General features: G+C 37.4%; 1 protein-coding gene across 2 annotated transcripts; it reads left to right on the top strand.

Moving 5' to 3' along the window:
- The first annotated feature begins 572 nt into the window (after nucleotides 1-572).
- Nucleotides 573-4,767, top strand: LOC149208377 (leucine-rich repeat protein 1-like). 2 transcript variants are annotated; one of them, XM_089396034.1, is made up of 3 exons: nucleotides 573-3,432; nucleotides 3,532-3,995; nucleotides 4,524-4,765. In XM_089396034.1, exons 1-2 carry the CDS (start codon nucleotides 579-581, stop codon nucleotides 3,981-3,983), a joined length of 3,306 nt encoding a protein of 1,101 aa, XP_089252160.1. In that variant the 5' UTR covers nucleotides 573-578; the 3' UTR covers nucleotides 3,984-3,995; nucleotides 4,524-4,765. The 2 variants fall into 2 exon arrangements, with proteins under 2 accessions (XP_089252160.1, XP_089252161.1); XM_089396035.1 differs by lacking the exon at nucleotides 3,532-3,995 and having other exon boundaries at nucleotides 573-849; nucleotides 4,524-4,767.
- Nucleotides 4,768-11,666: the final 6,899 nt, after the last annotated feature.

Here is an 11,666-nt window from a genome sequence, read left to right as displayed (position 1 = left end):
AGCACCTGAAAAATCCGCAGGGCACTTCAATTGTGCAGGAGTTACCTATCAACCTTGTTATTTCAATAAATTACTGCCAAATTTTAGAAAAACTAGACGAGAAAAACTCCCCCAAAAAACTTCCAAAAAATCACACTAAAACAATTTAGTTATTTACATTTATAATGTAAAGCTATTCATTTACATTATAATGCTACCCATTTACATAAAATTTAAAAATAAACGACAAAAATAATAAAATAAATAATATGTAAATTTTGATGCCGGTGAATTTTTTTTCACAATCATTCCCAAAATGTAATCTATTTTCGGCCTTCTATATTTTTAAATAAATTTGATTTGCACAAGTAAATTAATTCAAAAGAACAATTGTGCTTTACTTAATTCACTCTAAGTAAAACATGTCTTGAATTCGTTTTTTTACATGGAAAATGAGTTTGTCCGGACTGAAATTCTGTGTTTGTCCGCACAACGCGTAGCCCCTTCTTTCTCTTTCCGTTGATAAATACTCGTTGCCAGAGACCCATCAAATTTATCGTCTTCCTTCCTTCCTTCCCCTTCCTGCTATTTCCATCCCCATGCCGTCTCTGTGTTTCGCTGTTCCTGTGCTATTCGTCCTCTTCGTTTTCCCTTTCTCCTCTGCGCATTCATTTCATAATGATGCGCAATCCCTCCTGGCATTTAAGAGGCTCATCACCAGCGATCCCAATAATTCCTTGGCCGATTGGAGTCCCACAGTTCCCCTTTGCAACTGGTCAGCAGTTACCTGCGGTGGCCGTCTTCCGGACAGAGTTGTGGCCATCGATCTCAATGGCATGGATCTGCGCGGCACCATCTCTCCTTCACTCGGTAATTTGTCATTCTTACGCTCACTCAATCTTTCGCAAAATAGGCTCCACGGTCATATCCCACCCCAATTGGGACGCCTCTTTCGTTTGAGGTGGCTTTGGTTGTACAGCAATAAACTGGAAGGAAATATCCCACATCAGCTCAGCAGCTGTAGAAATTTGGTTTGGCTATCGCTCTCCTTCAACAATCTGAGCGGAATTATCCCCGGGGAGTTGGGTTCCCTCTCACATTTGCAAGAGCTTTACTTGGGAGTAAACCACCTCACCGGTACCCTTCCCTCTTCCTTAGGAAACCTTTCAGCATTGGTTAGTTTACAAATTGATGAAAACAGTCTGATTGGTCCCATTCTACCACAACTGGGCCTTCTCACTCATCTGCAAATTCTTTATCTTCATTCAAATGAATTGTCTGGCAGCATTCCCCCTTCATTGTCCAATATTTCCACTTTGATTCAGTGGACCATTTCCACCAACTACCTCACTGGCAGCATTCCACAAGAACTGGGTCTTCTCACCTCTCTGCAAATTCTTTACCTCGATTCAAATGAGTTGTCTGGCAACATTCCTCCTTCATTGTCCAATATCTCCACTTTGACTGAGTTGGTAATTTCCAGAAACAAATTTAGAGGGAACATTCCATTAGAATTTGGTGTCAAACTCAGCAACTTGAATGCCCTCTCTTTATGGGGAAATCAACTTAGTGGGAACATACCAAATACCATTGGGAATTGTTCCAAACTTGAACAACTTTATCTACACTACAATAAGTTAAGTGGGAGTGTTCCAATAGAGTTGGGTAACCTATTCTTCCTTGAAAGCTTATTCTTGCATAATAATGAGCTTGATAGTGGCAACACCACAAGCATGCTCTTTCTTGTATCTCTTACGAATTGTTCTCACTTACAAGAACTACACTTGAGTGACAATAAACTAAGAGGTGTCTTGCCCCTTTCCATAGGGAGACTTTCTACCAATTTGTCTTACTTTTCATTAGCAAACAATAACATACAAGGAAACATCCCTCTACATATTGGCAATCTTAGCAGCCTAAACTTTCTAAATTTAAGTGGGAATCTTTTAAATGGTACCATTCCACCATTTGGAAACCTTACAAAATTAGAAAGATTGGACTTAGGAAACAATGAATTAGAAGGTAACATCTCCAATCAATTTGAACAATTACAAGGACTTGGTCTCTTGGACATTAGTAGAAACAAACTCACTGGAAAGATTCCCAATTCCCTTCCACCGTCTAAACAACTAAGAAGACTCTTACTTCATGACAACAAGTTATCAGGGAGCATACCTGCCATCTTAGGAAGCTATATAAATTTGGAATTGCTTGACCTGTCTCACAATATGCTCACTGGAAGCATTCCACGAGAAATTGCTAAACTTTCTAATCTACAATTCTATTTGAACTTGTCATGGAATTTATTAGATGGCTCGTTGCCCATGGAGATTAGTAAAATTGCAATGGCTCAAGCTATAGACATTTCCTCCAATCACTTGATTGGGCTCATTCCACCTACACTTGGAAGTTGTAGTGAACTACAAACATTGAATTTATCTAGAAATGCCTTCCAAGGCTCTATTCCAGATTCACTTGGAACTTTACTAAGTCTTGTGAACCTAGATCTCTCTTTCAACTCCTTATCAGGTCCAATACCAGTGACTCTCCAAAAATTGAAAATGCTTCAGTGTTTGAATTTGTCTTTCAACAATCTCACAGGGGAAATCCCAAAAGCGGGATTTTTTGCAAATCAAACAATTATCATGTCCTTCACTGGGAATCCAGGCCTTTGTGGACCAAAAGTATTCATGTTACCTGCATGTCCAACATCAAGAAGTCATTTTGCACTTGTGAAGAAAATACTATTTCCAATGAGTGGAGCTATTGTTTTTATACTATGTTGCTTACTTTTGGGGTTCCTTTGGAGACAAAATATACATGTGCAAAACTTTGATTCATCAGAATCCATTTTTCAAAAGTTAGAGCACAAAAGGATCTCATTTCAAGAGCTTCACATAGCAACCAATGGATTCACCAGGAGCAACTTGTTGGGATCAAGTAGTTTTGGATCTGTTTATAAAGGAATTTTGAGTGATGGCACAATTGTTGCTGTGAAAGTTTTCCAATTGCAAAATGACCAGGGTGAGAAGAGTTTCAACACAGAGTGTAGTGTTTTGCAAAAGATTCGACATCGAAATTTGGTGAGAATCATAACCTCCTGCTCCAACCTCCATTTCAAAGCTTTAGTGTTCCAATTTATGTCTAATGGAAGCCTAGAGAAGCATTTGTATCATGACAGAGATGACAACAATGATGAGGATGTGTGTGGCCTGGGATTGAAAACACTACTAAACATTGCCATTGATGTGGCCCATGCCATGGAATATCTACATCATTATTCTCATGTGCAAGTAGTGCATTGTGATATAAAACCCAGCAATGTATTGTTGGATGAAGACATGATAGGCCATGTGACAGATTTCGGTCTTGCAAGATTGATTGGTGCAGACTTTGATGATTCACTTACTTCAACACTTACTTTGAAAGGGTCTATGGGTTACATTGCTCCAGGTATGGATTTTTTTTAAATTAGTTTTAATTGTCATTTTTCATCAACAATTTTGTATACACTAGTGAGATAAGTATTTATTGAGGTTTCCTTTAATGCAGAGTATGGATTGGGTGAGAGAGTTTCTACCAAAGGAGATGTTTACAGCTATGGCATTATGTTATTGGAAATGCTTACCAGAAAACAACTAACCAACAACATGTTTATTAGAGACCTAAACTTGCACAAGTGGGTCAGCCTAGCATTTCCAAACAAAGTGAAGGAGGTGATTGACAACAAGCTGTTTAGTGCACAGGATGGAGTTGGATTTGAAGAAAATAATATATACAATTGTCTACTTTCTTTGCTACGGGTTGGTTTACTTTGTTCAAAAGATTCACCTGATGAACGGCCAACTATGAGAGATGTGGTAATAGTGTTGGAAAATCTCAAAGAAGATTTGGTGCCAAAAACAATTGCTACAAGGAGAATTATATCCAATTTACTTGGCCATACAAATGCACCAAATATAAATTCCATAACATCAAATGACCAAAGTTCTTCTATATTTTAGCATGTGAAAATTGTAAGTACAAAATATTTCAATCTTATCATTATTCTTTCAATCACATATTTATTTTTATTTTAAAATTTTCAAACAATATTATCTATTTATAATTACTGCGAATATGAAATTTAGATGCTTTTTCAACAGTGGATTAAATAGACTGTAAATTTACATTTAGTTAAATTTATTCTCCTTTCATGGTATTTATAAATTAAACTAGCTTCATAAAAATGGAAAAGAAATTAATTGCATTCTGTTAGAATCTACCATTCAGATTCGGCGATGATTTGGAAAAAAAATGATTTGATTTTATTAACCTGTTGGAGTTTTAGCTAATTTGTTTCTAATGTATTGAATTGAATTTCCATTTTATATATGATATTTTAACTTTTATGGCCCTTTCAAATATACCATTTTGGTTTTTAGTTTACAGTGGGAAGTGTGAAGATTTATATCATGAAGTGGCTACTTATTATACAATTTTTTTGACCTCTTAAGATTAAATATATTCCCGGTATGTATTACTTAATTTTCGATACTCTACAGATTTTTGCAGGTTTAAAAATGGAGCTTTGATCCCAAGATAGTCCCAGGAGCTTCGAACAGTTAGTCTTTTCTCAAAGGCACCTTAAAAGTTCTTATTGTTTCAAAATTTGAAGTCACCATGAATCGTTATCCATTTTCCAGTATTCTCAATGCTCGGTTCATCTCCCAGGTTAATGAATCGTTATCCATTTTTCAGAAATTTCAATGCCCTGTTAATGTCAAATTTGGGGTTCTCAATGGACGTTTTTCAATGGAGAACTAGAGATGAGCTGCTACTTCCATCGTGGCAGGCGTACTCTTCCAGGATTGATTGTTTTCCTAATAATTATGTAGGGGAGGCTCTGCTTTGGGTACAGGAAAACTATGTAATGACATTTTGTTGTTTTACCTTCTGAATGATACCATAACTATTTTGGGTACCTATCAATCCCAAATTTAATTATTTGATAGGATTTTTTTTATAAAATATTAAACGCTATACTTTTTATTATTTGATTCATATAATTCATTGGTTGATTCTAACAATCCTATAGCTGGAATTCTTGGTACTCCCCATCTATAGAATTAATGAGATTGGTTGAGCATAGAATTCCTCACATTTCAGAAATAGCGTTTATAATATTTGGTAATCCCGCATTTCAGAAATAGAGTTTATAATATTTTGTTAGTCTCACTGATGAGATTTTTTAAATAATGGGTATTTATTTATTAATTTTAATTAATAGGGCGGTATTTTTCATATTATATATAATAATGAATATTTTTTAAATATAAAGTACTATTTGAGTGGATTTTTTTATTGTTGGAAATAACACTGAGAGGGGGGGTGAATCAGTATTATCAGATCAATAAAACTTTTCAATTTCATGCTCAGAAACATATACGCGACTTCAGTTAAGTGAACCCGCGTGTACACGCTACTGTGTCTAAAGCAACTAGCGTATATCCAGAGATCTTATAATTCAGTTATCTTAATCTTCAGTAGATGCATCAGAACATTATTAAGCATATTAACAGTAAACAGGTGCAGTATAACAGAACAGAATATCACACAAGAGCCACACACATGAACACCATGATATAAGGTGGAAACCCAATGTGGGTGAAAACCACCTGCTGCAATTCGTCTCTTTCTTCTTTAATAAGAAACTTCTTTTACAATGTACTGGTGCAGTCCTTTACCAGCACGCAGGCTGCAACCTGCAGAGGGCTACAACCCTCATAGCTCTTGTACTAGCCGATCCATTTACTAGTACGTAGGTGCCAACCCTACAGAAAGCTACAACCTTCACTCGTTTTCCAGCTGCTCCTGGAAGGGAGCTACAACCCCCTTGGCTCTTGTACTGGCTGATATGTTTACCAGTACGTAGGTGCCGGCCTACGATCTTCCCGGGACCACGTTTCATACATTTTCATACTGGATCCATGAAACAATCACCATTGTAGAACAACCTGTATCATCAATCTGCAATACTGAATCACTGAAACCCTGTCAAGAACACAGACAACATAACAACAACCAGATCCAACTCCATCTTCATACTTCACATTGTATACGCTACTTCGACAAACCCAACCTGCGTGTATACGCTCTTTTACCAAAGACAACCCGCGTATAGATCTGTAAATTCAAACTTAAAATTTCCCAGCTATATCAGACATCAAAACATACCCAGATCATAAACATGCGTCAGTAGATCTAGTCTATCCACAGTAAAACCATAAGAAGATAATCATTCCAAGCCTTGAGATCTCGTTCCATCATTCATCATCCTCCACATGAGTGAAACCTTGGTTCAGATCACCAACCCATAACCAGCACTTGGATCTCACACTACCTCAAATCTTCACAACTCACACACATTGCATGTCTCTTTGCCTAATGATCTTCTCCTTATATAGCCTTAGGCCCTTCACAATACCACGGCCAAAACCATAGCAACACAATACCATCAACCTCGAAACTAGGGATCAACACGTCCGTCGAGACACCATGGTCCAAAACCATAGGCACAACTTCCAAGGAATAACCGCCACGGACCAAAGATACGTTTTCCACATACACGCTCTTTTACTGAAGCCAACCTGTGTGTACACGCGACTTGGGCTTAACGAACCTGCGTGTATGAACTTTCTTGACATGTTGTACTAAGATCTGTCCTCTGATTAAGTTGCCATCACCTGTACCAACCTCTGAGTGAGTTGTCATCAAGGACAACATTTGAATCATAATGCCAACAATCTCCCCCTTTGGACTTGATGGCAACCACCACACCAAGTCACTCTCCCCCTTTGACATCAAGGGCAAAGGGCGGACCAAGATATTCTCTTCTTTGATATATCTTCTGCTGTCCATACTCCCCCTGAGTACCTGCTGAAATCTCCAAATGTGCCCCCCCTTTGTGTATGCCAAAGTGTACCAATCTATCCATCCCGCTCTTGCTGAATTGTGCTGTTCATGCTCCCCTTGACTGTAGGCAAGATCTGCAAAAGATGTTCTTCAAGAAGAACAAAGACTTATACATCATAGAAGACCTTCCTATCACCAAAAGACTCAATACATACGTTCATCACCCAACCTAGTGGGGATATACCAATATTGACTCATCCACCTAACCATGTGGAGATACATTAAGAGTTTACTCATGATAAGACATGAACATTACATCATTCATCCCAGGCATAGTGGGGAAACCAACATAGGCCGTTACATGACCTTGACATCATAAAAGAGATATCACAAAAGAGATACATGACATAGTGATGAAATATCTAGACCAAGACTTATGAAAGCCACCAGCAGCATCATGATCTGTACCATAAGCATCGGCCTGCAATATCATTCCTTTGATCAAACAACGAGATGTATCATTTAGCTTCATAGACTTTGTCAACAACTTCTAACCATAATGCCAACAATGCATTATTTGAAGTATATGCTCCCCCTGAGCCTGTGCCATAAGTATCAAGACATTTCCAGGCATCCTCAGCAGACTGTAACTGTTAACCAATAGAGCATATACTGGACTGGATCATATCAGGCCCCTTTTCTGAGTTTGTCCCCACTGCTTTTTCACAAACTGACATATACGCGATTTTGCAGTGTGAAACTCGCGTATATATGCGTATTTCCTTCATGAAACTTGCGTATGAGAATTAGAACACTGAAGTTCTATACCTTCAGCTCCCCCTGAGTCTGTTATGTCTGTTTTGTGCTGAGTACCCTGTGTTGTGCCACATTTTTCTGACTGAACTTCCTTCTTCTTCCATATCTTCAGGCATGTTGATGATTTCTTCTTATCATGAGCTTTGTTCCTGCAATCCTTTGCTCTATGTCCAAACTTGTTACATGCATAGCATCTTACATGTTTCATATTCCTCCTATAGCAATCAACAGCTTCGTGGCCAAACATATTGCAAGAAAAGCAATATCCATTAAAGTACCTTGAATGTGATGATCTTTCTGCAAGATGGTCTTGAAACCTTCTTCTTCTACATATGGCTGCAACATGTCCAAGATTATGACATACATAACATTCAACATTATTCATGGGAGGAGTAAAAGATTTTCTTTGAGGAGTCTCTTTCCTTGATTGTTGATGGAGTTGTCCTTTCATTTCCTTGTTGACCCTTTCAGATTTTGCATTAGAGATTCTTGTCTTACTTTGTGAACCAGATTCACCTTCAATAGACTCATGAAAACCAAGACCAGTTTTGATAGCAGGGGACCTTTGACTACTAAGAATATCATCCAAGATCTTAGTACTATCTTGAAATCGTAATAGTTTATCCTTTTCTTCTAATTTACTTTTCAAGATATTTACCTCAACTTGATGTTGTTCTTCTTTTTCAAGACATTGCTTCTTCAAGGTCTCTTCAGCTTTCCTTCCTTCATCCAGTTGATGCCTTAGTTTGAGGATCTTGTTTTCTTGCTCTTTATTCAGTGCTAGCAGCATTTGTCGAATTCTGGAGGCACATTCCAATAAATCTTCTAATCTGATGATTTCTTCTTTGAGGGCATTCTACTTTTTGCTAGGTAGATCTTGCTGATCTATGGTTCGATCCGATGCTTCATTTGCTTGTCCATCTTCATTCTGAGGTGCTTCAGGATCTGAATTCTTGCTTCCACTCAACGGCAGGTTGTTATTGTTCCTTTGAGCTGTCTTCTTCTTCTGACGCGCTTTCTTTCCCATTGTTCTACGAATCTCCTTCAAGCGATCAAGCTTCTCTGAAGGACCTGCTCTGATACCAATTGTTGGAAATAATACTGAGAGGGGGGGTGAATCAGTATTATCAGATCAATAAAACTTTTCAATTTCATGCTCAGAAACATATACGCGACTTCAGTTAAGTGAACTCGCGTATACACGCTACTGTGTCTAAAGAAACTAGCGTATATCCAGAGATCTTATAATTCAGTTATCTTAATCTTCAGTAGATGCATCAGAACATTATTAAGCATATTAACAGTAAACAGGTGCAGTATAACAGAACAGAATATCACACAAGAGCCACACACATGAACACCATGATATAAGGTGGAAACCCAATGTGGGTGAAAACCACCTGCTGTAATTCGTCTCTTTCTTCTTTAATAAGAAACTTCTTTTACAATGTACTGGTGCAGTCCTTTACCAGCACGCAGGCTGCAACCTGCAGAGGGCTACAACCCTCATAGCTCTTGTACTAGCCGATCCATTTACTAGTACGTAGGTGCCAACCCTACAGAAGGCTACAACCTTCACTCGTTTTCCAGCTGCTCCTGGAAGGGAGCTACAACCCCCTTGGCTCTTGTACTGGCTGATATGTTTACAAGTACGTAGGTGCCGGCCTACGATCTTCCCGGGACCACGTTTCATACATTTTCATACTGGATCCATGAAACAATCACCATTGTAGAACAACCTGTATCATCAATCTGCAATACTGAATCACTGAAACCCTGTCAAGAACACAGACAACATAACAACAACCAGATCCAACTCCATCTTCATACTTCACATTGTATACGCTACTTCGACAAACCCAACCTGCGTGTATACGCTCTTTTACCAAAGACAACCCGCGTATAGATCTGTAAATTCAAACTTAAAATTTCCCAGCTATATCAGACATCAAAACATACCCAGATCATAAACATGCGTCAGTAGATCTAGTCTATCCACAGTAAAACCATAAGAAGATAATCATTCCAAGCCTTGAGATCTCGTTCCATCATTCATCATCCTCCACATGAGTGAAACCTTGGTTCAGATCACCAACCCATAACCAGCACTTGGATCTCACACTACCTCAGATCTTCACAACTCACACACATTGCATATCTCTTTGCCTAATGATCTTCTCCTTATATAGCCTTAGGCCCTTCACAATACCACGGCCAAAACCATAGCAACACAATACCATCAACCTTGAAACTAGGGATCAACACGTCCGTCGAGACACCATGGTCCAAAACCATAGGCACAAATTCCAAGGAATAACCGCCACGGACCAAAGATACGTTTTCCACATACACGCTCTTTTACTGAAGCCAACCTGCGTGTACACGCGACTTGGGCTTAACGAACCTGCGCGTATGAACTTTCTTGACATGTTGTACTAAGATCTGTCCTCTGATTAAGTTGCCATCACCTGTACCAACCTCTGAGTGAGTTGCCATCAAGGACAACATTTGAATCATAATGCCAACATTTATTAAAAGAAAATTCCTTTTTTTTTGGTAAGATATAGATTTGAACATGAAACGGTAGAATATATACTTATTGGTAATATAAATAATGAAATTGTTATGTAGAAGCAATTTTTTGTTTACAAACAAGAGGGTCTCATACAATAACTTGATATTTGGCTATACTAGAATATCAAAATTAGATTATTGTTATTATTATTATTTTAAACCATTGTGAATGGGTAACTTGTTGGAGTAATTTGGGCTATAAACCACAATGAAATTAATTTAAATATATATTTTTTCAAAACTTTTAAAATAAACGAAGTTTATTTTGTAATGATTTTAAATAGAAAATGAAATACAATATCAAGGGACATGCAATGCTTCATATGTTTTTATGATTGTACCATTATTTAAATGCAATTTATGTGAGGAAAGTATGGAATAAGGGGGCCTCATGAAGATGCCATTACTCCTATACAAAGTTGGAACTGTGTCAAGCAAAAGTCTAGCAATAAATATTTAAGGAATGAAAAGCACAAGTAAGAAGGATAATGCTTTTCACCACATAGCCTCATGCATAATATTCTACTTTCATTTGGTGTCTAGTTGTCTTTAGTTTTCCACTTTTCTAATTTGTATGTCTACTTGTCCCTCAAATATGTACATATTTTATTCTCTAACCCATTTCTAAAAGATGTGTAATAAGAATTGATCTTTGGAGGAGTCATCATCAACTTCATTAATTAAAGCATCTGAGTGATCTTGCTCAATATCTTTTCTCATTATATAACTAGAATCATTCTGATATGAAATGTGCATGTTTTCACTAATTGGGGTTAGATTTAAAAAAGGTATTGGGTATAATAGTAGAGCTTGGATAGCTTAATGATGTCTTAATTTACATCCCTTGACCTAATGGGGGGTCAACACTAAAAAAAATGTGCACTATGAATGTTGGTTGATCAAACCATTTGGTATCCAACTAAAGCCCATTTTGCTTTGAAGTTCTACAACATGGACCACCCTAACAAAGTGATGCCTACAACAAGGAAAACATATGTACTTGCTAGATAAGGTATAGGTCCACTTGCAAGTAGTTGTCATTTTCATCTAGTTAGCATCATTGTTGAAGTTTCATTGACTTATGACTAATGTGCCTCCAAGTACAATGTAAACATGGAATCATTGTATTGGTGTACATGGTAGGTTGATCATGTTAATTTACTTAGAATATAGATCTTAGGGTATTAGGATATATGTAGCTAAATTTATATCCTTTACATGAATCAACATTGATTGACATAATGATTGGGCCAACACTTTAAGAAATCACATTGTGAAGCACCATCAAATTATATTGGAAATTAAAGTAACATAATCAATATATTACTCACACTCACCCATCAATATAGCCCAATGAATTTTATTGATCCCAAATAGACTTATATTTGATGCAACTTCAACCA

The sequence above is a fragment of the Pinus tabuliformis genome, chromosome 1_2, assembly GCF_031772625.1.
Source record: "Pinus tabuliformis cultivar Carrire ecotype Pingquan chromosome 1_2, CPIR1, whole genome shotgun sequence".
Classification (NCBI taxonomy): domain Eukaryota; kingdom Viridiplantae; phylum Streptophyta; class Pinopsida; order Pinales; family Pinaceae; genus Pinus; species Pinus tabuliformis.
The sequence above is the reverse complement of the archived record's forward strand: the minus strand, read 5'-3'. Positions and strand labels throughout refer to the sequence as shown.